This window comes from Macaca mulatta, chromosome 6 (assembly GCF_049350105.2).
Source record: "Macaca mulatta isolate MMU2019108-1 chromosome 6, T2T-MMU8v2.0, whole genome shotgun sequence".
Classification (NCBI taxonomy): domain Eukaryota; kingdom Metazoa; phylum Chordata; class Mammalia; order Primates; family Cercopithecidae; genus Macaca; species Macaca mulatta.
This window is the reverse complement of record NC_133411.1, coordinates 74,258,318-74,286,275: the sequence shown is the minus strand read 5'-3', so window position 1 is coordinate 74,286,275 and position 27,958 is coordinate 74,258,318. Positions and strand designations below refer to the sequence as shown.

Genomic DNA, 27,958 nt, shown 5'->3' with positions numbered 1-27,958 from the left:
AAAATTTTTGTTTCCAATTGTCATCAGCAAATCCCTTTGTAAAAATTTTAAGCATCATCAAACCTGCTGGAACTACGAGATCTTCGCGATGCATTATAACTCCTGGGTGGTGTTCTGGATTTTTTATCCTTCTTTCTTTTTTCATCTATCTCTTTGGATCTGTCTTTTTCTCGTTCCTTTTCTTTGTCCTGTTCCTTTTCTTTCTCTTTGTCTCGATCCTTTTCATGCTCTTTTTCCCGTTCTCTCTCTCTGTCCTTTTCCTTGTCTTTTTCCCGGTCCTTTTCCCGTTCCTTGTCCCGGTCTTTATCTTTGTTTTTACCCCGTTCCTTTTCTTTTTCACGTTCCTTTTCCCTCTCTCTCTCTTTTTCCCTGTCTTTCTCTTTCACTCTTTCCTTTTCCTTGATCTTTTCTCGAGTGTCTTTTCTCTTGTCCCTTTAAAAACAAAAATAAATAAATTCGTAACTAAAATAATTCTACCACCTCCAAAAAGACCTCTCTCTTCAACAATTACCAACACAAGACAATTTATAGCAGCTACAGATATTTACATATACATTTTCATGAAACTCAGGTGTACAAGAAGCTGCTAAACAAAGCTATTAATATTATACAAGCTGAAGTGAGTAGTTTGGAAACCTCATGAGTCACACTGACATCAGATTCAAATCAATAGTAATCAATACTAATACTAGATTACTAAAACAATAAAAAAGGTTTCATTTCTCTCATTAAAAACCTAAACTACAACAGATTTTTAACAAATGAAGCCAATTAAAATATTATCCCTGAGCACTAATAGAACTCTGAGGAAAAAAAAATTATTGTTAATTTCTCTAAAACTCACCGTGAACGCGAACGACTCCTTGACTTCCGTCTCTCCCTTGATTTAGAGCGTTTTTTATGTGGGCTCTTAGATCTTCGTCTGTCTTTCTGTCTTGAACGTGATCTATTATGGGATCTACTTCTAAAGAAAAACAAATTGTTAGAATATCAAAACTTATTCTTAGAATTTCAACTTTTAAGAATTTACGATCCTTCAAACAAGAAAACTTAAAATCTGTCCTAACAGTATTTGACAATATTTTTTAATTTTCTCTTAAATAATACTTTAGTTACATAATCCCAACGTTTATTGGAAACTTTCCTGGATATTTCACTGTCTGGAACAGAGACAGAAACAAAGAATTTAACAGTTATTTCGTGTAGTTTCAGATGTGGCTTTTGCTAGTCATTTTGTGCCTCCAATCAGTATAGAAGATTTTTCCCTGTTGACTTGCATGTAATCTGGTCATAACACATCATGATAGGGAGTAGTGGTTACATGGTTCAGTAGTTCCTGTGAATGTGTACTGTTTGTCAACAAACAAAAAGAATATATAAGGAAGCACAGTCCTAATGACAGCGCTACTGTGACAGGAAAATAAAAATCATTAATCATAAGTTAAAACTAGATATAATCAAATATTGGATTTACAATGCCTTGATTTAACTATATCAAGTTAAAAAATTATGTGTAACTATAATCACAGCTACCGGTTGAGTATCCTTTATGTGAAATGCTTGGAACCAAAAGTATTTTGAATTTCACATTTTGGGAGATTTTGGAATATCTGCATTATATACATACACACATGTATAAAACTGGTTGAGCATCCCAAACACACAACTGAAAAATCCAAAATGCTCCAGTAAGCATTTTTTTGAGCATCACGAAAGTGTTCAAAAAGTTTTGGATCTTGAAGCCTTTTGGATTTCAGATTTTCAAATTTGTGAGTCTCAACCTGTATGAAAAGAAACCTTTAACTGCAGGAAACGTTCAATTGCAGGGAAGGTAACTGTTATTTTAATTTGGACTAGGCCCCCTTTCTCACTGAAAAAGTGTTTTGAGAATTTGATTTTTTTCATAATGAGGTATCCTAACTACTTACTAAAATGTTAACAAAACAGACGCACACAACTTAAATAGCAAAGTGATTAGACTCAACAGCTTTGGAGTCTGACAATCTGGCTCTGAGAGTCAGCTCTGCCACACACTACCTGTGAGAACTCCGGCTAGTCACTTAACCTCTCCAAGCCTGAGTTTCTTCCTCTATAAAGTAGACTAGGAATCATACCTACATCTCTTAGGGCTGTCATGAGGATTAAAACTGATAATGTATGTAAAACTGTGGAGTATTCTCTAGCAAAAAGTAAATGTTTAAAACTCTTAACTCTCAATGTCATCATTATTAAAAGTTAACATTAAATGTAAACTTTATATCTTTATGTATATATTCCAAGGAAGCTGAATGAACTTCCATAAGTATCCTTTATACAGCTAAAACTCATCTTGATAGTCATGTTTTAATAAATTAACTTAGAGCAATTATCAGTAAAAGAAATATAGTTGGGCTGGGCACAGTGGCTCACACCCGTAATCCCAGCACTTTGGGAGGCCGAGGCAGGTGGATCACTTGAGGTCAGGATTTCAAGATCAGCCTTGCCAACGTGGTGAAACCTGTCTCTACTAAAAATACAAAAATTAGCTGGGTATGGTGACATGCACCTGTAGTCCCAGTTACTCGGGAGGCTGAGGTGGGAGAATCAATTGAACCCAGGGGGCGGAGGTTGCAGTGAGCCAAGATCGTGCCACCACACTCCAGCCTGGGCAACAGAGTGAGATTCCATCTCAAAAAAAGAAAAGAAAAAAGAGAAAGACCATGCTTTGTGGTATGCTCTGAACCAGAAAAACCTCCAAATAATCCTCATTAATAACAAAATCATTTTTTGTTTTTAAACACATTTTTCAGTTTAGTCAAAATGTTGATTAAAATACTAATCAACACTACAAATCAAAATTTCAACAGCTAATTTCCATTTAAACTACTCATCTATTTGGCTTTAAAAATAATATACAATTCTCTTCATTCCATATATATTTTTTTAGCCTCATTTGGTTCAACATACATTATTTTTCTTTTTTTTCCAAAGACCCTAGATAAGAAATCATATACCACGTTTTTAATACAAAAAGATAATTCATAGCTTACTGAAATCTTTATCACTAGTAACTTAAGAGCCATGAAGGTTAAGGAGTAGATGTTAAGGCAAAACTGAAAAACTGAGAACATTATTAGTCCATTTACAGATATCCACACAGGGTAATCTTTTAAAGTGCCTTTGCTTCTATATACTTAATAAAAAGTCTTACTATAAGATTTGTTTTAAGCTGTCCTTGCTAAAAATACAATTCTTTTGTTTTCCTCAAAGCAATGCTTTCCAACCTTAAGCAAAAAAACTTATTTTAAAAAATTAAGTATAACTCTCATAAATAAGTTAATAATAAAAAGCACTGATCACTTGGCTTCCAACCTTACCCTGCAGCTGAGATGTCAAAAGACAGTGACTAAGAGTAATTATTACATTTTAACTGTGACATTAAATATTTTCATGTCAATCTTACCCACTAGTAGTTTTCTGATTAAGAATGCTAAAAGCAGTCAAGAGCAGATCTAATCTAACTAAAGATTTATCACTAGTAGCTCTCATTTTTAATGAGAAATTGTATTCTGAAAATGTAAAATCATATTTTTAAATTAAACTGTAAATAAACAACAACTTACCATTATGCTGCAAAGTTCATTTGTAAATCAGTTGTTTTCCATTAAAATATTATAAAATGTCTAGTAGTTCCTGTGCTAATCTATAAACTTAAAATTATAACAATTATAGTACTATCCACTTTTCTATGTCTCAATAAATAAAACAGGCATCAAAACTTGGACAAAATGGAAACATACCTCCCTAGTCCTAGCCAAGGTCACAGTGACAAGAAACTCCTTCCTCTCTCTAACCATAAGAAGGGGAAGGAACAGGGAAAGGCTGTGGGGGGAGGGATGGGAGGTAGGAAGCATGGCTCTAGAAGCATTTGAAAATGGTGAAAAAGTAGAAGGTGGGCCTTTAAGTTAAAGGGTTCCTGCAACCCACGCTCGTGCTAAGACTAATAGGTCAGGGTGAGATTCAAGAACATCAACTTCCGCTAGTAGAGGAAGAAATGACAAGAAAGGCCTATCATCCCCTTCCTGATTTCTGGGGGATAGCGGGATCCTTCCAGGTCAGAATCTTCAAGTCAAATGTTTTTAGGTAAGGAATTTTTTTTTTTTCTCATTTAAAGAGAACTCATTCTCTTTTGTATTTGTTCATGAACTTAAGGCTACATTTCCACATGCGTGCACAAAAATAGAATATGCTGACAAAAATATGTATGTATGTATACATGCCAGTTAAGAACATGTATACCACGCCTGTAATCCCAGCACTTTTGGAGATGAAGGCGGGAGGATCACTTGAGCTCAGGAGTTCGAGACCAACCTGGGCAGTACGATAAAACCCCGTTTCTACAAAAAATACAAAATTAGCCAGGCGTGGTGGTGCTTGTCTGTGGCTCGGCTACTCAAGAAGCTGAGATGGGAGGACCACTTGCGCCTGGGAGGTGGAGGGTGCAGTGAGCCCAGATAGAGCCACTGGACTCCAGCCTGGGCAACAGACTGAGACTGCATTTAAAAAAAAAAAACAACAAAGGAACATATATACATTATTTCTAATGCTACGTAGACCTTTTGTGTACATCTGTATAGACAGATCTACACAAAAGTACTCCCATAAATAAGAATACTAATCAACAAATTTCAGTTTAGACTGAATAACCCCTCCCCCACAAACCCTTGGAGGGGGGAATATCTGTATATACTTAAAAACAAAAAACTCACAGTAGATAGCAAAATTATTTGCTATAATTTCAAAAAGCACATAAAACTTCACTTAGATCATCAAAGAAACAACAATGTTATTAATCATCAAGTTTCAACTCGTTCCAGTCTTGGACATTAGCTCTCTCTTACAATCAACACAATGAGATTCAGGTCATCAATCTTCCTCAGAAAAGAAGTTGTAATATTACTCTTCAGACCAATTCTATTATTTCCTTGATTTCCTTTACCCTCACCACATCCTGTCAACGTATGGAAATATCCACAGTCTACTACCACTGCAGCTTCTGTTGCACTATCCTTTCCTAATTTGGCCTCTGCTGCACTGCCTTATTTCTTGTACATGAAACAACCTCCTTCACTTGGTTCTGAAAGTGCCTTACTGTAAGTCCTTGGATAAAGGCAGTAAAACCAAATTCTAAAGGAGATTTTGCAAACTAAGGATAGACAAGTATACACTAGTATATCTGGTGTATACCTGTTTACTAGAATCTAAGAAAGAACATCCTATTTTTCCTCATTCTTTGAATCTCCTTGATCAACACACACAAACACACAAAAAAGTAAACTGAGCCTGCTGGTAAAACAATGGACAATAAACTGGTTCCTTTTCCCTCCCCCAAATCCTTTCTCCTTCTTTAAAACCCCAACATACGCAGATATACTCTTCCCTCTCTGTTCTCTCAAGGCATATGTATGAGTACATATGTACATATAACATGCAATTAGAATCCACTATATATATTTTCACATTTCAACAACAGCCCCTCCGTACCTTAAAAAACACAACAAAATTTGTAACTTTAGTAATGATCTTTAGGGTACTTCCAATCAAGATGGTATTGCCAAGTTTGCATTTTGAGGTTCCCTTTATACCAAAGAAATGACAGATAAAGAAAATCAAAAGGACAAAGCTATGATGAAAAATAAGAGAGCTTAAGCAAAGTACTATAACTGAAGTTGAAACTGCATGTTACTCCTGTGTTTCAGGTCCAAAAGTGGGCAGAGGAGGCTCTTATCACCAGCAATACCAAGGACTCAAAGTGTTCCTTTGGACACATGGTACTGAAAATAGGGAACTGTGCGAAACTGAGATCTGGGGTGGTGTTCCCCAGACCTGGAATAGACTGGGAAAAGAAAACAAAAAAGCTGCAACTTGAGCAATTATTTTCAGCATAGTCACTAAGTATGTTCCCTTTTCTCGACATGAAGAATGAAAACAGCTTTTGTCACTTCTATATAAAGACTAGTTTACTCTTAGAAAAATCTGGAATAGAGTATCTTTAGACACAAAACTAATTTCTAAAAATAAAAATAAGTTCAAATATTTAAAAATTAAATATCATTAGGCAAAATTTCATTCTCAACTACAGAATTACAATTAGAACAGTATTTAATGGTGATCACACTTCAGGTGTACACTACTAAAATTTCTAAATTCTGATATTTTGACAAAAACTCATAAACTCTTAATATTTTAAATACAAAACTAAAATAAAATTTAAATATGACAGCAGAAATTCTCACCTGTGCTTTGATTGTGATCTTTTCCTTCTAGAATGCGATTTTGAGCTAGACCTGGATTTTGAGCGAGTATGGGAACGAGATCGACCGCCTTTTCTTTCATTGCTCTTTCCAGACTCTGGGAGGAAAAAACCACTTTGCAGTGTAAGCTCAGAACAATTAAAGATCCCAGTTAATAATCAGGCACAAGTGGAATGTACCACATATAGTGCAAGGGGCCTACTCTCTGTACATCCTCCTCCTTCAGAAACATCCAAGAAAGTCATTGCATAAACTCGTTGAGTGCAGCCACCCTGCAGCAGTACATATAAACCAGATGATTATAAACAGCTGTTCGTAATATTATGTTGCTGCCGTAACGTACGATTATAACATGTCTGTAATTCCTGTGACAGTGATTTTAAGTCCTTTCTCCACTTATTCTGCTAGAATTGAAGCTTAAATTCCGAGTGGTGATTTAGAAAATCTGCTCAAATGTAAACCACCTAGATGTTTTTAGAATGGGTTTTTAAATTATTTTCATTAGCAACACAAAAGTTTGAATAGGCGTTCCTTTACCTTGCTAAAATACAGTATCTGTATTTTTTTCTAAATCACGGGCTCTCTTTTCTATTTTCAGAATTAAAATGTTGAGGAAAAGTAAACCTGCCGAATCATAATATCTTAAATATATTTACTCTTTTTAGCCTTGCAATAACATTTTTGCTTTCAGCAAATCATTTTTGAGCACTGATTTTGCTATGAAAATTCAGGGCTGATTAGCTCAGACTAAAGTGCCTCAATTCAGTATCACGGAAAAGAATAAAATATGTGCTAAGTTTTTCTTTGACATGAGTACGCTACTTACTATTTCTTGAGTTTCAGTCTTCTTGTTTGTAAAACGAAGAGACTGAACAAGATGATTTCTAAAATTCCTTCCAGTTCTAAGATTCTATGATCTTTAAACTATGACCTATGTAACAACGTTATGGACTTACCTGGTTCAATAGCTGCTGAGATAAATGACTGAGCTTCTCGTACTCGCTTCATTACTTCTTCTAACTCCTTAGCTGCAGCCTGAGGTGTCATCTCAGGGGGTTTTACTATTGCATTGTTGGAGTGATTTATTCTAAATTAAAAATATTAGCATATCACAAATACACACATTTTATAAAACAAACATTTATATGATACACATATTTATAAATTTGAGGACATCTCAGAAGCACATGAGAATGATATAAATACAGAATACCCAAAAGCAACCTCAAAACCACGATTAATCTCTCATCCCCACTTCCTATCATTCCTTGCTAATACAACCAAAAACGGCAGAAAAAGAAAATTGGACCCTAGCTAACTTAATTCAAACAGACAAGATTAAGTGCTTTTCCACAGCTTAGAATTAAAATAAATTAAAATGCTGATACCAATATGAAAATGAATTATTTGTATTTTCAGATCAAAAGATCTTATTGATATCCTGTACACTCTAGAAGAAGGGAAAGCTATCTGTATATTATCATATTATGTACATCATTGTAACCAACCCTGAACCATGGCTGAGTCAGACATAGCTTTGAATGTGCAAGGCACATTCTTCCTCTACGAGATAAGAATGCCTTCTCTGATGCACATGAATGGATGTCATGTGTCTTGCTTTACCCCTTCCACACTGAGAAGACAAGTACCCACCAACAACAATTAGTTATCCTTTAACAGAAAAATCCTGATCAAATTGTGTAACTAAAGCAATCTATGAAATTCAAGCAAAACTATATTTGCCTCAATAATCTGCATGAAATAGAGTATCCGGTCTGGAGTTCATCTCGAAGGCTATATCAACGTTTTACAAACAAGGATGTAAGCAAACCTTAAAAGTCAAAATGTCTGGTTTAAAACACTTGTGGGCACTTATAATTTCCTTCCGGAGATTTTGAATTTACCACAGTTATTACTGGAAGTACTATAGTTCAACCTACATGTTAAGTTGCTCAATTAGTCTAGAGTCATAATGTAAAACTAACCTGACTTATTAAAGTCTATGAAAAAGACCTACAACTGTTGTGCAAGGTATATAAATAATGTTAACATTGAATTAGAACCTAGAAAACAGAAAATGAGAAAATAAATGTCTCTAAATAAAGGAATTTAAAGACTAAAATGGTAAGTATCTCATGTATTCATTTATACTTAACACAAAGTCTTCCTTTCCACAAATTGCCAATTACTATTAAAAAGAAAAAAAAAAGCCTTAATTACATCAAAAATACTTTAAATTTTTTCAAAATCATTAAAATTTCTTTGTTTAGGATTTCTTACTTCAGTGGCCTGTCTCCAAACATAACTCCATTAAAAGCAAGGGCCCTTGGTACAGAATTTTGGTCTGCAAATTCCACAAAAGCAAACCGAGTTGGCTGAGTCTCATCACCTGCCATCCGTACAAACTTCACTTCTCCAACTTGTTTAAAAAATTCAAGTAGCTGATCAGCTGTCGTTGTCTAAGGAAACAAAGTGACACTTTGATAAAATACATCCATTTAAAAAATCAGGTAAATATTACTGTATCCACTGATACGATTTTTAAGAAGAGAAAAAGAATAAGGGCTACTGCTGCTTTGTTTCTTCCTAAATTAGTTACCTGGGAATTCAAATTTCCAACATAAACCGTTCTCCTAATTTCATCTATTTTGGAAGGATCCACGTTTCCCATAAGTGGTGGCTGTGGTATCTCTCCAAGTGTTGCAATGTTGGGGTCTAGTGCTGCTGCTGGTATAGCTCCCAAACTGCTAAGTGAAACACCAAGCTATCGAAAGAAGAAAAAAAACACACAGAACACATATTTTCTATTAGTATCCAAAGCTACCATTCTCTAATCTTGAAAAGAATGAACTCAACAAGAATGAAAGGAGACTAGGGACTCCAAACTTTAACTCATATATATGTCTGACTTATTAAAATAAGGTCACATTAGTTTTAAATGTAATTCAAAATGTATTTTACTGTCTGGATATTTTAGCCACTTTTAAACTTGACCCTAAAAAATAGGCTGTTTCTCATTACTTGAGGTAGCTATGTTCTATAGTTTCCACAAACAATGAATTATTGAATACTGAACCATTATTCCCAGGGAAAATACAGGGTGAAGTTCCTATGAGCCTCTGGTCACATTTACATTAACTAATAAAATATTTAACCTTATTTTATATGTGCTTCTGTTTAAAGACACCTTATCTGTTATATACTGTCGATTCATTAACACTGAACTCACAGCCAGCAGCACCACAACTCAGGCCTGAATGAAGCTTATCTAATACATGTATTTAATATTTTCTCCATGAGGCACTTCACAATCTTCCTGTACTTAGGAACACTAGACAGCAGTTTGGCACTACACTTGTGGGCCCATCTTAACAGTGAAATCACCAACAAAAAGCACAATTCGAAGAACATAGCACTAAACAGACTACGTGCCTGTTTACAGCCTGAGTGCCAAAACAAGAAGATTTTGACCTCCATGCATATAGACGAACCCAAATTTTTCATCACTCTGTGTATGTCCACAAATGACCACAAAAGTGCTGCAACTGTTGATGTGGGGTTTCAAAAAAATTTTACTTACTAAGTGAATTCAAAAATACAGAATTCACAAGAACGAGAATAAACTGTACCTTGGTCATTGAAAAACACAGACTATGCATTCCTAATAGTCAACAATTATCATAGCATCGAATTTAACTGAAGTAGTAACTTAATCCTCATATCAACCCTAAGAAATGGATATTATTATCATGCTGAAAGTTTATCTAAGAATATATATCTAAAATATTGAGCCCTTATTTATGCCATGGTAGGAAAAGGACAAAAACCTTAAAAACTTTGAATGATCTTTCTGTAACTACTAAATTCAATTTTTACTTTCAGCATTAAGGAACGTATCATTTTTAATGTGAACATAAACTAGAAGAAATACAAGATCTCAGAATTTGAAAGCAGAAAAAAATTTTTCAGAATTAAAAGAGCTTTCAAAAAAAAAAGACAACTCTTTTCATTTCCACTTTGCTATTAGAGAACATTTTGACCATTAATGACTATATATACAAACATGGCGCAGAACTAAGATTTAACAACTGTTAAGTAACGGCACTTCCTAAGCAGAAGTTTAAGAAATCAATGTCACTTATTATCGCAGCAGCCAGTCTGATCTTTTTAAAACATGTCAAATCATGTCATATCCCTGCTTAAAACCCATGAATGGTTTCTAATTACCTTAAGAATAAAATTCAAACCCCTCTTTCGATGGTCTAAAAAGCCCTACCATAATCTGTGTCCTATCTATCCCCTCCAATCTCAAACACTCATGACCCTCACTCACTATGCTTCACCCATACTGACCACCATTCTGTTCCTTGAACACATAAGTTCAATTAAAAAACATTTCCCCCCAAGAATCAGAATGTAGGTCTTTAGCATAGCAATGTTATGTAAAAACTACAAATCTAAAATTTTGCACTTCAAAATTTCAGGAACCACTCTTACAATCTAGATAAATTAACTACAATCACATAGTTCATTTCTTAATTCAATCCCTATCCAACACCACAAAGCTAGATTCAACTTCCAATTAAGGAGAGCTTTCTATTTTGCTTTAGGTTGCCTTTTGAAGAAAAATGGCACTTCTTTTAAAATAAATATGGCCAGAATTTTTTAAACAAAAACCAAGAGCCAGTAACAGTAACATCCTTTTTAAATCCCACTTGGAAATCACTAAGGAAGCATTACTAAATTATGATTTAATTCTGCATAGTTAATGGAAAAATATTTTGCCATGTTTTCACCTTATCACATTTTCTCAATATCAGACAAAGGCCTATTTTTTCCCATTACCAAAGTTGTGGATCATTTCACATATTTTAAATGGACTTAGTCCTCATTAACTGAGAAATACAGTTACCAAGATAATCTATGCTATTTAAAATATTGAGTTTTAATAACTGATTTTCTAATGAATAATCTATTTGGGTTCTCAAATTTAAATGAATCCCCTATTACTTCAGGAGTAAATCCAAAACACAGTTTAAGTCAGTGATAAAGTGAGAAAAAAAAAAAAAAAAAGTTTAAGCAGTGATTTTTGAATCCTCTCCATTAAAAAAAAAAAAAAGATCCAAATGCAAATAATTTGAAGCTCTCTATTCAACTGGTCACATAGTTTAACGTTCACCTCTTTCATAAGAGGGCTTATAGTACTTACAGTAGTCAAAGGATTTGGGGTCGGTATCGGAAGCAATCCTGCACCAGGCATCAGACTTGTCATGGTTGGAGCAGGAGCCAATAAAGAGAGGGCTTTGGATTCCTCTGGGATTTTACCTGCAGAGGCAAGTTCCAAACATTACAAAAAGCAGAAACACCACACAAACTTTACACTATGATTTTATAATTACCCTTGCAGTTAAAAAATAATAATAATAAATGTATCTATCTATCAGATCCGTATAAAGAAATAAATAAGAACTTAAGTCTTTCCTTTTATCCTGCTCTACTAGGAAAAATAAAAGTGAGCAAAACTTCAAATATTAACAATCTCATTAATGGAATATTATTTTAAAAACTGAATAATGTAGACAATTATTTAACACTTTGAGCTATGGGTCACCTGTACTGGAAACTTAATGTTCATGAACCAAACGATATCAAGCATGGACGCTTTCCCAGGACGGTGTTTTCGCGGTGATCGAAAGTTGTGTTACACATGACAACCGTTCGTGTTGGCTGCATCACTAATAGCACACAGAACATCAGATACAGAAAAGAAGAACATTTTTTAAAGTTTAATCCCCAGAAATGGCAAATAACCAAATTAGTCAAAAAAAAGAAAAAGAAAAAACAAATATGTGCGAATTGAAATTTCTTAATGAGTGCCCCTATCCTGTTACTGAAACTACCTATTTGTGATGCAAACAATTTTGATAACCCTCCAACAGATTCCATTTAATTTCAAATAGAAAACAAAAACTTACTCCATGTAATCAACTTCAATGTAAAAGGAAGCCTACATCCATTCAGTTAATAAGGCATCTCACCAACGTCGGAGATGCCTAAAAGAATTCAGTTCCAAAAAATTTGCCTTGGGAAACTACTAAAAATGTTTTAGGAAACAAAAAAGTTCCCTGGTTTCAGAAAACTTCTTAAAATATTAACTTTTAGAACCAATTTAGAGCTTGCTTAAAAACATTTTAACTGCCTAATAAAAATAGTAACACTAAAATAATCTAATAACATTAACTAGGAAAAAAAAATCCCTACAACCTAAAAAAATGAAAAACTTACTCTGAAATAAGTACGATTTGTCATATTCATTTCTGAATTCTAACCAATTACTTCTGATAAGGACTGCAACTTTCTCATTATTTTTCCTTATCCCCTTAGGCAAAAAAAAAAAAAAAATTCTTAAATAGTTGACTACATGTGGATATATTTAGAAGAACACTCAGGCGGTAGCTGGTGAAGCATTTCCATTATTAATTCTCCAAAAGTGTTTTAAAAGACAATGTACAAAAGCATGCTAAACTGAAATATAGCATATGTAGTAAATTTTCACAAGCACCATGCCTGGTTTCAGTTGTAAAAATATTTAAAACAACCAGATGTGCAGAGATAAATCCCTAAACAATATTATCTGAATATATCTCTAAACATGGATGTAACTCAAGTCAGAATTTAAAACTTGATTTAAATAATGGCTATGTCTTCTTTATAGGAAGCAAATAAAAATTACGTTTTATTAGCTTTAGCAAATGCCTACTATTTTCTAACTTTGCAGCTTCTAAGTTTATGTTATTTTATTAATTTCAAAAACAAAGTTATCTTTATTATTTCAGTATAAATTCTGGAGAACAGATTTCTTAACATGCATCAACAAAAGGCAGGTGGGCCTTATGGAAAACATCAAATAACAATAATCTGCTTTATATGTATTAGTTATTGATAGTAACACATGTATTTATATATACCCACATATACACTATACTATTTATATTGATTTCACCTGTTTTATCTGTTATAAATTGGTATCTTAAAAGGTTTGTAAAACCTGAACATTCTTGATAAATTGAGGTTTTGAGGCAGAAACTCCATCTTCACTACCTTAATGTATGCACCTAAAGAAACTAAGAGTTCTAATCTAGTAATGTTCCAAATTTAATATTACTTGTCCATTACCAAGCAAAACTACCTATTGAAGACATTGTAGAAAGACTATACAAACAAAAAGGGTATTCAACACCAGCCAAAAGTTGACTATTTAGTGTTATGAAGTCTTTTACTTTTAGCTTAAATAAAGTATCAGTAGGTTGTCAGACTCTCACTGCCTTTCACAAGAGTAATAAACTACTATAAATGTATAACTCCACTATAAGCACATTTTTAAACAAATTAACTGTTAATTACCATTCTAATTACTCTATATACTTATTCTAATTACCTAAAGGTAATGGTAAAAGTACTTTAAGAAAAAGCTCCATTGCTTAATTTCCAAGACAGAATTCTACCAAATTTACCCTCCAAATAACAGAGTTTATAAAAGTATAAAACAAATAAGCATTTAGCATTTTTCCCAAACTATACTCCTCAAAATCAACTGAGGAAAACATCTCTCACTGTATTAAAGTAATAGTCCTAATCTCAGAATCCATTTAGAAGCTAAAAACCTCTGAAAAATATTCAACGAAAAATTCAAGCTAACAAAAACCTACATGCAAGTAAGTTTCTCAAATATCCATTCCCCACATAGGCAACAAAGTCTTCGTAAGTCAAGGAAATAAGTTCTATAATAAATAACCATTATAAAAATGAAAGGCTCTTCTCCTCTACTCCCAGATTGTTATATTTACTTATTTTCCTTGACGATTTTGTATGCCTAAAATTTCAGGGGGAAGGACAAAAATTAGAAGCTATCAGTTTTTATGAGAGATGTATACTAGGGGAAAAAAAAAACACTGGAAAAATGTTGCGCTGAGATCAGAAAGTGTTCCTGAGATACTTATCAGTGTTTTAATGTTTCAAAACAAAATGTACCTTATCAGTCCATACACACGAATTAAGACTCACACTGAGCTTCACAACACTGTATCCTAATTTACCACATGAAAATTTGCTTTATCTTAAGGTTGAGCTCTGCTAATCATCTCCCAATATAATTTGCAACACGTTATGAACCCTTAATGAAATACCATTTACAAAGAACTGGGAAAACCAGCTCACAAGTTAAAGTGAAAGAGATTTAACAAAACAAAAACAAAAACAAAAACAAAAAAAGGGACAAAATAAAGAAAAAGAAATGAAATTAAAGTAAAACAATAAAAAACAGAGACAGGGCGTCCATCTTCTGCGGTTCAGACTCCGATCTCATTTCCCCAATGAAGATTTCACTTGACGGCAGGTTTAGTGGCATGGCAAACAATGCCTAACTCAGGCAAGTGTAACAGGTCTGCCTTGGCCAGTCTAGTCATCTAATAATGCACAAATATCACATAGAGAAAACATACAAAACCAAATTAATAGTCAAAATCCATCTACTAGAAAATGTGGACATAAAGTTATGACTGATGATTAGGCTGACACCCTTGTTATGTTTGACCGTATCTTTTTCTACGTGTTAACATTTATAAAAAGAAATCTGAAATGCACGCAACAACAAAAAGAGGTCATATTTGGACAAGTATAATGAAAGCATATTTTATTTTGAAATGGCATGTTTTATTAACAAAGGCTAAGGCTTAATATGCATGAAACTGTTACACATCAAATGTTACTTTTACAACTTACAATCTTCTCACATTACTGTCTGCACTAAAAAACAGCAATTCAAAGAAACTGAAAAAACTTCTTAAAATTTTTTCTATGGTTTTTCTCACTTATGATGCTGTTTGTTCAACATCAAGGAAAGGATGCAGTCAGTGAGGTCAACAGAACACTGCTTGCGTATAGCACCACAGCACATCTCCTCTTACAGTACTCCACTGGAATACTTTCCTTTGGTTATTTCACACTCACTCTGCTATCTCTGCTATCTTTTTTAATACAATAATGCACTATTTCTTTGCTTGTAGTGCATAATCAGACTTTCAACAGCTCACTGTGAAATTCTCAAGGTTCCCTAAATTCATCTCTGCTGTATTTAACACAACTAATGAAAAACATATATCTGAATGTTTCACCAATACCAATTGCAGGTTAGTGTTTTAAAATATTTACTAACTTATAAATTGCAATAAAAGTATGCTTAAATTTTTCTGTTCAAAAACGGTAAAACTGTCCAAGTTGTAATATTAAAAATATTAAAAAGGTACATCTGACTGTGCATTTATTCATCTCTATCAAGTAAAATAAACAATAAAAGGGACATCTACATACCCATAATCTTGAACATTTATAACAAAATACAGTAGGGCTTCTCAGATATATGAAAGATTCTATGGGAATATAGCAGTTTCCAACCAAGCAACACTGATAAAATTATTCCTTCCAATTAAGTAATAAGCTAACATAATAAAAGATCCTGTGTTATTGGTGGCATTAATTTTCTGATATAATTAATATTCCACTTTAATAAACCTTTTACCTGATTTCTTTTTTCCCAGGCAGTTTCTCAGTATGAAATTTCACTACAAAGTTCGTAGAACGAAACCATTAACCAGCTCCTTTCCCACCTCACCAATCTGGAGCTCACTGTAGCCTTACAGATCAGCAGATAAAGATATATTTGGCCAATAATGAACTTTAATCCATTTTTATCTTCCTTACCTACTCTAACCCCCAAGCATGGGAAAGACACTTCCAAGTTTATCTGAAAAATACTGAGAATGTCCTATTCTGGGACTTCAAAAATGCCAGCCTGGTACTCACTATATTACATATATAATAATGATCTCATAGTAACAATTAAGGTAAATTATCTTAAGAGTGTACTTGAAAGTATAAATTACAAATATTTTTCTTATAAATATCACTTAACCCCAATTTGCCAAAATGTGTACATTGTTTTCATTTGTAGTAGTATTAATGTTTTTGTAATGTTTTTGACGTCCCAGAACAGGCATTCTGAAATACGCATAAAACCTTGAAAGCGCAGCAAACTGCTTATTATATATTATTTTAATGGTAGCCTGGCCACTAAAAGAGGTTTTAAAAATTACATATGAAAGCCCATCAAACTGTTTCCCATAAACTTTTATGTTTAAAACAGTCTCAGTTACAATCATCCACCGGAGAAAATCTACTTAAAGACATTTTAATTTATAATAACCCAATTCTAAAATCCTGTACACACGCTAGTCAGTGCTCTGAATAAAAGTTTATTACACACCAGAAGTGTCAAAATTCAGCACAGTCTATTATACGTGAGTGGCTCTGTAAATAGAAGTTACTAAAAAATATTAGTAATAATTAGTTCTTAAAGCAGTTTAGGTCATAAAATTTAATGGATACTTTAAGGCCTTTGTTCCTATCTTCAAGAACTATTTCCTTTATGGAGGCTTTGGAAAATTGCTTTTCTTTTTTTCCAACACTCCTCCTGCCCCTTTTTGGGGCCAATAAAAGAAAAAATTAAATTCCAGTTGCAAAGCAAACAATTACACTGAATATAAAATAATGATCTCATAGTAACAATTAAGGTAAATTACCTTAAGAGTGTACTTGAAAGTATAAATTACAAATATTTTTCTTATAAATATCACTTAACCCCAATTTGCCAAAATGTGTACATTGTTTTCATTTGTAATAGTATTAATATTGAACACACAGGGTATATGCTTAATTACACATTTAAAGTAATTTCCCATATCAATTTTTTTTTTTTATTTCAGAAAGCTTTCTTTGCAATCTGCAAATTGACTACAGAAAGCCAAAGCAAACCAGAAGCCAATTTATGAATGTTAAATTGTAAAATCTCAAATGTACATAAGTCATAAATTAACCATTTTAATAATACTATTAGGTAAAAATGTTTACCTTCTCCAAATTTCATTCTTACTTTCACACACACACCAAGAGTATTGTCTACTTGCCAATCTCTAGGAAAGCTAAAGGCAATAACAGGACAGAAATTAAAATAAGAGGAAAAAAGTGAGATACCAACCTTCTGCACAAGGAACAACTATCAGAGCTCTGTCAATAAAAACCGTGTTAGTTAGATGCTGGGCCACGCCAACACTTGATGGATCACGAAACTTAACATAACATACTTTGGAGGAAAAAGCAAGAGGTGCGTTGCTGCAAGATAAAAAGAAAAACAATTGAACTAATAAACATTTGCTTGGTTTTATCATTTTCACTTAAAATTTCTTAATCTTTACATAATCTTACGAAATTAAGACTTTAAAACTTTTTGTTGTTAAGGATCATTAACACATAAAATAGTGAAACTTAGTCATTTAATGGTGATTTGTCTACCAAGACAGAAGGCAATCGAGGCAGGCCTATTGCGTTACTTGTAAAACTTGGAACTCGAATCAATCCTTAATCCGAGTGAAATGTAAAAAAAAGGTAATTTAACCCAAAAATTAACTCAAAAAGTGTATCATATGTAAGCAAAAATCCCTTTATAAAAGCTCCAATCCTCAAGATTTCAAATTTTATCATCATTCCAACGCTTCTTAAATGTGTTTCCCAAGCATTTAGATGACTAAACTTCACAAGTCTTAGAAACAATCAGGTAATATGGAATTTAAATTAAGGTCTTTTGCATACACCAGAGCTGTACAGTGATATGGTTTTCCAGACAAAAGATTTTACAAACAAAATCTTACATATTTTATAGGCAAAACAGCATAGACTCTAATTGGTCCTACTTGATTCAGTTCAACCCAGGCAGGCCTATAGTAAAAATGAACCAGACAGCACAAATGAAAGGAACCTTTCCTAAAATGAATACATCCTGTTAGATTCGAAAATACACTATCCTCATGGATAATCATTTTATCAGCCTATCCATAATTACTTTTCATTAAAATCTGTAATTGTTTAGCAGGACGAAACTAAGTATATATGTAAACTGTAACATAGATTTTATCCTAAAATCTATTTGAAACATTTAAGATTTTTCACACTAAAAAAAGAGAGATCACTTGAAAAATACATGACTTAATCGTCAGTTACTTTTGTTTACAAAACAGGAAAGAAAACCGACTACAATTCTAGAACTAGTAAATGGCAAAGTTAACATCTAACATCTAATCATCTAATTCCAAACTTCATGCAACTGTAATCATTCAACTAATCAAGAATCTTTAAACCATTCTGATATACTATTAAATTAGCAATTCCACAGTCATTTTTAAAATCCAAAAATCCAGATTTCTTTGTAATTCTTCACGTTCAGAAACAAATCCATCTTTAAACAATGTAGAATAACCACATTAATAATGGTTAAATTTATATACTTATGCTATTAACCAAACAATGTGATAATAAAATGTATCTGCATTTAGAACTTAAAACTATTAACATTATTAACACAATTAGTAAGGCCAAAGTTGAAAATAAAAGATGTACCTCTTAGCATCCAACTCACTTCTGCCTAAGGGCAACCAATTCAGGATTCACATCAGCCCTCACCGAAAATCCCTCCTTTTTTTTTTTTTTTTTTTTTTTTTTTTTGAGACGGAGTCTCGCTCTGTCGCCCAGGCTGGAGTGCAGTGGCCGGATCTCAGCTCACTGCAAGCTCCGCCTCCCAGGTTCGGGCCATTCTCCTGTCTCAGCCTCCTGAGTAGCTGGGACTACAGGCGCCCGCCACCTCGCCCGGCTAGTTTTTTGTATTTTTTAGTAGAGACGGGGTTTCACCGTGTTAGCCAGGATGGTCTCGATCTCCTGACCTAGTGATCCGCCCGTCTCGGCCTCCCAAAGTGCTGGGATTACAAAATCCCTCCTTACCCAACCCAACACCTAAGGCAAATCAATTTGTGTACTGACACTGAGGTAATCATATCCACATCCAGACTTAACTCACCACCTTTACATGACCAAATCGCCAATTCAGGCCTCTTGTGAGCTCTAGACTCCCAGGTCCAAGTGCCTGCTGGAATATTACACCTTGACGGTCACTAAGTAAGTCCAAAATACATTCATCAACCTCCTTCCTTACCAGTCTTGCCCTCTGTCCCCTATATTCCATATCTCATCATATTACCCAAGTCTGAAAGATACCATCATATTACCCAAGTCTGAAACCTAGGAGTCACTAGAGTGACCGTCCTAAGCGCTGCCCACCAACTACTTCCAAAGCTCTTTCCAGGTACACAATAAAATTTCCTTTTTCTGTTCCTTTAAGTTAGGTGTGGCCATGTAACCTGCTTTGGTCAGTTAAATATGAGCAGAACCAACATGTGTCACTATTATGAAGAAGCTTTGAGAACCACTATTTGGCTCTTTTCCTCTGCCACAATGACTGGCAACATTCAAAAGATGGTTGGGACTCATCAACTTCATCCCAGAATGAATAACCACAATGAATAAAGTTCCCACCCCCACGAATTTAGTCTTAAAAATAGTATTTTGTCAGCCAGGCAGGGTGGCTCATGCCTGTAATCCTAGCACTATGGGAGGCAGAGGCAGGCAGATCACCTGACGTCAGGAGTTCGAGACCAGCCCGGCCAACATGATGAAACCCCATCTCTACTAAAAATACAAAAATTAGCTGGCTGTGGTGGCACACGCCTGCAATCCCAGCTACTTGGGAGGCTGAGGCACAAGAATCACTTGAACCCGGGAGACAGAGGTTGCAGTGAGCTGAGATCACACCACTGCACTCCAGCCTGGGCAAGAGAGTGAGACTCTCTCTCAAAAAAGAAAAAAAAATTGTCAAACTACAAAGATTTGAAGTTATTTCCAAAACTCTACTTATTCTAACTGAAAAATTATCCTTGACCTTTCTGTCCTCCTCATCCAATTGGTCAATAAATCCTGCTTAGAGTACCTTCTAAATATTTGTCACATTAATTTTTTCATCATTCTCATTACCAATGCCTTAATTCAGACCCTCATCATTTCTCATGTGGATTACTAAACAGCCCTTAACAAATCACACAGCACCCAACCTCAAATCCTTATTAATGGTCTTCCACAAAAACTCCCACAGTGATCTTTCTAAACACTAAATTTCATTGTGTCACTCCACATATTAAATTTCCTTACAGTACTATTCTGTTCTTGCCTCATCATGTAAATGATGATAACCAAAAATTATACCTGTGGTTCCAACAACACATCACAAACATAAGGATCTTCATATATGCTGTTCCATTTGGTTATGGTAACCTAACTCCCATTTTGAATGCTAATTCCACTATTCTTCAAGGCTCAAATTTCCAAGTCTTCTGGTAAACCATCTTAAGATACCACAATCATTAGGTACAGCCTCCTACATGTGCTACCAAGACGTTCTATATTGCTTCGGCACAGGCCTTAGCATGGTTTCCTTATGTGAAACCCTCAACAGATCCTGTAAGCTTCTCTAGCCACAAGTGATTAGTCACCAGTCTCAAGGGCCCATTTCCCTGGCTGACCAGCAACCTATAATTTGGGAAGTCAGGCTCAACCAAATGCACTAGATCAATCAATCAGGTTCTCTCTATTGGGCTGGAAGGTGATTTACAGTAAGCTGTAAGCCAAATGATGAGTACAGAATAGGTATGCAAAGAAATAGAGTAGATAGAAATAAACCGAATTGATAATAAACACTGGAGAGAAAGAAGCAGACAGTCATCTTGATTGCTGATACCCTTTCAGTTCCCAGTCATAGTTCCCATGAGGCCTGGCTGTACTACAATCTTTATTTTTCAATGTAGTGAAATCTTTCTTTTTAATAATAATGTCTCTTCTTGATCTACCTTGGGTAACACTGTTTCTGTCCTTTGTAACCAAAAGCAGTCTATGATTACAATAACCTACTAAAGCCCTAGCAATTCCAACAAGAGTAACTCTTTTGCCTCTGAAACCTTCAAGAGCCTGACAGTCATCACTAAAGCAACAATTCCTAAATTGACCAATCCTTTGGTGAAGGAATGTAAACGTAAGAAAGAACTACTGAAAACTAAAACCCCATTTCCAAATACCCCTAGTTGAAATCTACTTCATTTCAAATTTAAAACATCCACAGAAATATGCACTCTGAGTCTGGATTGTAATGTAACTATACGTGAAGATACGCCACCAACATTTCACAAGCCTGGGAACTAGTTAAAAAAATGTTGGTCTCTTCTGAACAGCATTATCATGGAAGTATGGATACTAGGTATGGCTACTCCACTAATTTAAGCAACGTTTTTTGTTTGTTTGTTTTTGTTTTGAGACAGAGTCTCACACTGCCGCCCAAGCTGGAGTGCAATGGCAGGACCTTGGCTCACTGCAACCTCCGCCTTCCACGTTCGTGCGATTCTCCTGCTGCCTCCCAAGTAGCTGGGATTACAGGTGCACACCACCACACCCAGCTAATTTTTTGTATTTTTAGTAGAAACGAGAATTCACTATGTTAGCCAGACTGGTCTTGAACTCCTGACCTTGTGATCCGCCTGCCTCAGCTTCCCAAAGTGCTGGGATTACAGGCGTGGACCACTGCACCCAGCCAATTTTCTTAATTTTCATTTCCAATTACCTTCCTTAAAATAGAATAAAGATCAACTTACATTTACTTTATAAAAATACAAATATTTGGAATTTTCAGGAAAGGTAACACTATTTTATTTTGACCATTATAAACTAAAATTATTAGAGTGGCAAGCCAACATACAGACAGCTCATCAAACAAATGTGTACTTGCTTGTGCCCAGGAGTTCAAGACCAGCCTGGGCAACAGAGGAAGACCTTGGGGAAAAAAACAAATAAAAGGGGGTGACATATTCCATTTGGTCTAAATGTATGTATCTATAGAAACAAGCAGGCCAGGCACAGTCACTCACATCTGTCGTCCCAGCACTTTAGGAGGCCAAAGCAGGCAGACTGCTTAAGCCCAGGAGTTTGACTCCAGCCTGCGTAACATGGTGAAATCTACTTACTAAATAAATTAAATAAATAAAATTTTAAAAATAAATTTTAAAAAAGAAAGTAGCAGTACCCAAATTTAGCAGATTTTAGTTTGATCTCATTTGTTGACTTAAGTTTTGGTTTTTTAAAATACAAAATCTTACCAATTTTTCAAAAACAATTAAAACTTCTCACTGGGTAGTAAACGCAGAAACCAAAGAACCAACTTTTTGGGCATCAATTAAATTTCTTGGCCCTAATGGGTTATTTTGTCTTTTATTAAACATAATAATAGCACTATACAATATTTTTAAAGCTAATGAGGTAATAATATGTCCAATATTTTATCAGTACATTAATATATACATCCTTTAGAGGACAGAGGACCTAACAAAAAAGATACGCCAAAACATGAGCAAAGTATACAGTATCATGTACAAAAATATTAGTTGGTGCATTATTTATAACAGGGTTTCTCCACTGGGCTTCAGTGGCCCTATGGATTTGCACAATTCCTCCTGCTTAAGACTACTTATGCATTGCTAACATTTACCCACTAAACGCCTACAGACCCTCCAATCATTGTTGACAATCAAAAATACACACCTACCGATGTTTCTAGCTAAAATCCACTAATTTGAAATACCAAAAAAAGCAATCAAAATATCCAACAATAGAATTTCAAAAACACACAATACACTCAGAAATTACTAATCTCTAAATATTACTATAAATAAAACAGCAATATGGAAAATGCTTATGACAAATTAAGTGAAAAAAGTTTAAAATCACAGTGTATGATTCCTTTGATTACACTATATTATATATGTTACATAATGATAGAACTATACAATTATTTTTAAAACCAATGAGGTAATATGTCCAATATTTATTAATGCATGTGAAAAGGACCGCAGGGAAATACATGGAAATGGAAAGAAGCTTTGATAGAGTGGTGGGATCACAAGTGCTGTTTCCTTTTCTCTATTTTCTATAAAGTGGTTTTAGTGGTTATTTTTTTTAAACTAAATAAACTTAAATAAGTAGTTGACAGATTTTTCCATTCTTTCTTAGAACTTTTGAAGACCAGAGAAGTGAAGGAAATCAAGCAAAAAAAATTAACACAGGAAAAATATCTAGTGTAACAAATCAGGATAGGCTTACCCTTCAGGGTTTAGTTATCTGAAGGGGGTCAGGGGGAACTTACAGGGTGCAGATAATCCTGTGTGCTGGTTATACAGGTATATGTCTACTTTGTAAAGATTCACCAATCTGCGCTTACCATCTGTGCACTTCTCTGTAGGTACATTAAACCTCAAAGAAAAATTTACCGAAAAAACAACAAGGATTTCTTACTTGTGTAAGGAAGTTTTCACAAGCTGTGAGATTGATTTATCGTACAAAAAGTTAATAGTAATTCTACATATTTATCAACTGGCAGCACAAAAAAAGGATGACAAATTGCAAATAAAAATTAATGCTTACAGTGAATGTTCACAAGAATTCCCTAACCTTAAAAAATTCTTAACGTTTAAAATATAAAGATGAAACTCAACCACTGCATCATGCCAAAAGAATTAAGTTTAAAATCTGAATTTTCATATTAGCAACTTAGTCATTTTTTGTTTTTAAGAGATAGGGATCTCAATATGTTACTCAGGTTGGAATCAAACCGTGGGCTCAAGCTATGCTTTCACCCACCACAGCCTCCTGAGTAGCTGGGACTATAGGTGCACACCACTACACCTGGCTCAATCATAAAATTTAAATGAGAAACTATTTTCACATTCTATTACTGTATTTCCAATATACTTGGAAATATATATATATGGAAATAAATATATGAATATATTTCCAATTTTAAAACGATTTTCTACTCGGTTCTAAAGATGTCATAAAATAATTTATGTGACACTGTAAAACAATATATTTTCAATACAACTACTACTATTGCAATTTTTATCCATTTCGGTCCAAATCTGCAAACACGTCTTCTAATATAAGGACCAGGCAATGACAACTTCATTACGAAGCAGAAAACCTGTGAATAAAGCATGTTAATATTGCTTTAAAACATGAATGAGGGATCTAGTATTGCACTTACGGAAAAACTAGTTAAGGATTTTGCCTGGCCTATATATGTTACATGTATGCAATAATTTTGTTTTATGTGTTACAGTTTGTGACACACACTACCGTAATCTTCCATATGTTTAAGTACTTTTTATTCTCTTTGACTTTTAAACTCCAAGTAATAACACCTGATTTCAAAAAAGTAGCCCATTACTGTCAGTTAATAACTGGTAATGTGTTGTCACCCAAACCCAGGTTTCAACCAAATAAATGTTATGTTGATAATGAAGAACATTCTGCAATATATTTCTTCTACCTATGAGATACCATATTACCACAGCCTTGAAAGCAAGATTTACAAAGGTTCATGTACAAAATATTTTACTGATTGATTCCAATGCCTGCAGGATACGGCACTCACCCCAAATAATTCTCAATTATTAAGAAATGTTCTGAGAGCTTAAATTGAGATGGCTGAAAGCATTTCCAAAAGTTAATTAAAGCAATAATGCCATGGTTAATCAATCAAAATGTATGTGCGTGCACTTATGCAGTATTCTCGTCAAAAATGTACTACCTGAATCTCGTCATGAAGAAATATAAAGAGAGAGATATATATATGCACATATCTCTATATATCTCATCTATATAAACTCAGATTATGGGTCATTTTACAAGACAAAATGAACTACAGAACAAAATGTCAATGTCACGACTTTCAAATGTTTTAAAAGGTGACGGGACTGTACTAGATTAAAGGAGATAACTATTAATACATGGATTACTTGGCATATTCAAGGGAGACAGTATATCTAATTATATACTACATCAAAAACAGACAAAAAAGCATTATTAGAATAACTGGGGAAATTTTAATAATCAACTGTAGCCAAAAAAAGACAAAATGCTCGTGAAGGGAACATGGATGTTCAATGTATTACTCTTTCAACTTTTCTGTATGGATGAAATATTCCAAAACAAAAAGCAGACAAGAAAAACTTAAAAAGTAAAAAATAACCACACAACTTTGACATAGCTATGCAGCAGCACTGTTATAACCTAAGATAGAAAACTAAAGAAAAACAGGTCTAAATGCATCACTAGGAAATAAATCAATTTCTTTTTTAAAGAAAGAAATCTTGGGTAACAATTACCCCTTCCCTCAAAGGATTTTGATATAACGAACAAAAAACAGAGGATCTTAATACTGTAAGATCTACTATCAAAAAAAAAAAATGTTTATGTGTGCAAGAATGTGAACAACCTGCAAACCCCTTGCGAGTTTTCTAAATAGATAATATCGTACGAGGGAAATTTTACCATTCCAAAATACACCATCTGGGAAGTGGCCGCGAGCCGTGAATGCCAGCCAAGATCTGGATTTTAAATGTATACGGCAGGGATAACCCTGCACCGACTGACACTTTTTCTGAAAGCTCTGGGACAGTGTGACCTTTCAGGAGAAAAATTTAATCTGTTGCCAAAACGGCGAACAGACATATCTTTGGGAACATGGATGCGCTCGGTTAGATAAATCAAGATGCTAAGTTTTGTGTGACCGTCCTGGGAAACAAATACAGCCCCAGTTCCATCTTGTCATCAACAGCAGGCTTTCTCGTCAGCAAAACGGCCTGACACCAAGGCCTTAAAAACCGGACAGTGGCTCACGCGCGGTCTCCGCGATTTTCAGAGTGCAAAAACGCGATGAGGCGTTTGCCATAGGGCTGTTCCGGGCCCACCTGCGGCCATCTTAAGTTCGGGGGGAAATGAGGAGGAGGGGGCACGGAATTCGAAGACCCATGAGCTAACACAAGTCCCGGAGGCACGGAAAGGGCAACCATTCTAAATCCTTGGTAAGGGCTCCGTGCAGTAGTTAACCCCCCAAATCCGACTAGTAAGGAGAGCCGGACGGCGGAACCCGGTGCCGTAATCAAACATGGGCACTAAGGTAAGCCCGGGCGATCACGTGACACGCACCGCGCGCCCGCGTCCGCGCTCTCCCCCACGCCTCGGCTCCCGAGGTCTCTATGGCGCCCGCGCCCCTCCCCCAGCCGAGCACCAGCACTTACTCCGGGGGGTAGAGCCGCAGCTCCTCGATTTCTCCTAGGAAGGAAAAAAGCGTCCGCATCTGCTCACTGGTCACCGCCGACGACAGATTCGTCACCTGAATCACCGACGTGGGGGTGAGGCCGAAGCCTAAGCCCAAACCGAAGCCGCCGCCGCTGTTCATCCCGACCCCGCTGCCGCTGCCTTCCCGCTCCCCAACGTCTACGACGCGTCAGCGACGGAACCGGGAAAGCGGAGAACGCGCGGCCGCGAGCGCGCTCCCGCTGGCGAATTCACAGCGCCGGGCAGATCTAGCCGCCCATTTCACAACTCCCCTGCTCCCGGGGCTGCGCGCGCCAGCCGGAAGCGTCGCCCCGGCAACCCGGCGGGTCTCGCGGGGCTGCGGCTTCCTGCTCCCGGGTGCCTGGGGCTGTTGCTGCTGCTGGTTTCTCCGCGAGTGTTTTGTTTTTCGGTGTTTTTGTTTTCCCCAAAAGTCGATGCGAATCTTGTGCTCCTGTCTACCCGGTTCCTTCCGGTCTCGGACTGGGAAACCAAGCGGCCTGGCCTGCTGGTGCGGGACTGTAAAGGAGGAATGACTCTTGGGTAACACAGAAAAACACTTGACCAAACTATAGGGCATCCTTATCACATACAGGCAGCACCCCAACTCCAACTATTTAAAAAAATTGGCAAGCGTCCTAATTGTGAAAAAAACAAAATTTTACAAAATGTGTAGGTTCAGGTTGAATTAAGGAAAGAGGCAGTAAGATCAAGGTTTATAACCTGTATTTACTCGCTCTTTCCACAGGTATTGATGTTTATTGAGTGCTATGTCCCAGGCACTATGAGGCAAGGGCACGTAACAGACAGTTACAGACAGTTCACATAGAACTTGCAACCTAATGAGAGACAACAGTAGTGAGTCCAGGGCAGCTGCTCCCAAAATGCCCTCCGCAGATCCCTAAGGGTACCGAGACCTTTTCAGTGGGTTGGCAAGGTCAAAACGATTTTCATAATAATATTAAGAGTTTGTTGACCTTTTTCACTTTGTTGACATTTGCACTAGTAACGTGAAAGATTAAACTGCTGACACCTTAACAGCAATCAAGGCAGTGGCGCCAGTCTGTACTGGTAGTTGCATTTTGTATTCTTCACATCATACAACATTTCAGGTTTTAAAATATGCTAGTTTCACTTTAAAAATGTCCTTCATAAAGAACTAAAAATTATATATATATTTTCAAATCCATGCTTGCATACACGTCTTTTAAAGAATATGTGTGAAAAAATGGAAACTACTGCCGCTACATGCCCAAGTGAAATGGTTGTCTCCGAAAAAACACTAGTGTAGCTCTGAATTTTCACGGGAAAATACAAATTTTGTTACACATGTATCCACCAACTTAAGCTTGACAGCTTTCCAGTACTTAGAGACTTTTCTAGTAAGAGAAGCATGATATTAACAATTTATTTTTGACATTATATAATGAAATATGTCAACATTTTTGTGATTTTTACAACTTAGTGGACACCTATTATTCAAATGGCCAGTGGGTGCCGTTACAAAGGCAAAA

The 27,958-nt window shown here is 35.4% G+C and overlaps 1 protein-coding gene across 6 annotated transcripts in view; it reads right to left on the bottom strand.

Annotated features, from left to right (window-relative positions):
- SREK1 (splicing regulatory glutamic acid and lysine rich protein 1) overlaps positions 1 to 26,645 on the bottom strand; it is a 38,682-nt gene extending 12,037 nt beyond the window's left edge. For 3 of the 6 annotated variants that reach the window (XM_015140150.3, XM_015140151.3, XM_078004798.1), the window contains exons 1-9: positions 26,408 to 26,645; positions 17,386 to 17,519; positions 11,503 to 11,618; positions 8,893 to 9,057; positions 8,574 to 8,752; positions 7,250 to 7,380; positions 6,276 to 6,390; positions 845 to 964; positions 64 to 432 (exon numbers count right to left, since the gene is read on the bottom strand). In XM_015140150.3, coding sequence (XP_014995636.1) covers positions 64 to 432; positions 845 to 964; positions 6,276 to 6,390; positions 7,250 to 7,380; positions 8,574 to 8,752; positions 8,893 to 9,057; positions 11,503 to 11,618; positions 17,386 to 17,519; positions 26,408 to 26,568 — 1,490 coding nt within the window. In that variant the 5' untranslated portion in view covers positions 26,569 to 26,645. Of the gene's footprint in view, positions 1 to 63; positions 433 to 844; positions 965 to 6,275; positions 6,391 to 7,249; positions 7,381 to 8,573; positions 8,753 to 8,892; positions 9,058 to 11,502; positions 11,619 to 11,904; positions 12,046 to 17,385; positions 17,520 to 26,407 lie in introns of those variants that run through there. The other 3 variants (XM_015140152.3, XM_078004797.1, XM_028849479.2) reach the window with 2 other exon arrangements.
- Between the last annotated feature and the right edge of the window lie 1,313 nt (positions 26,646 to 27,958).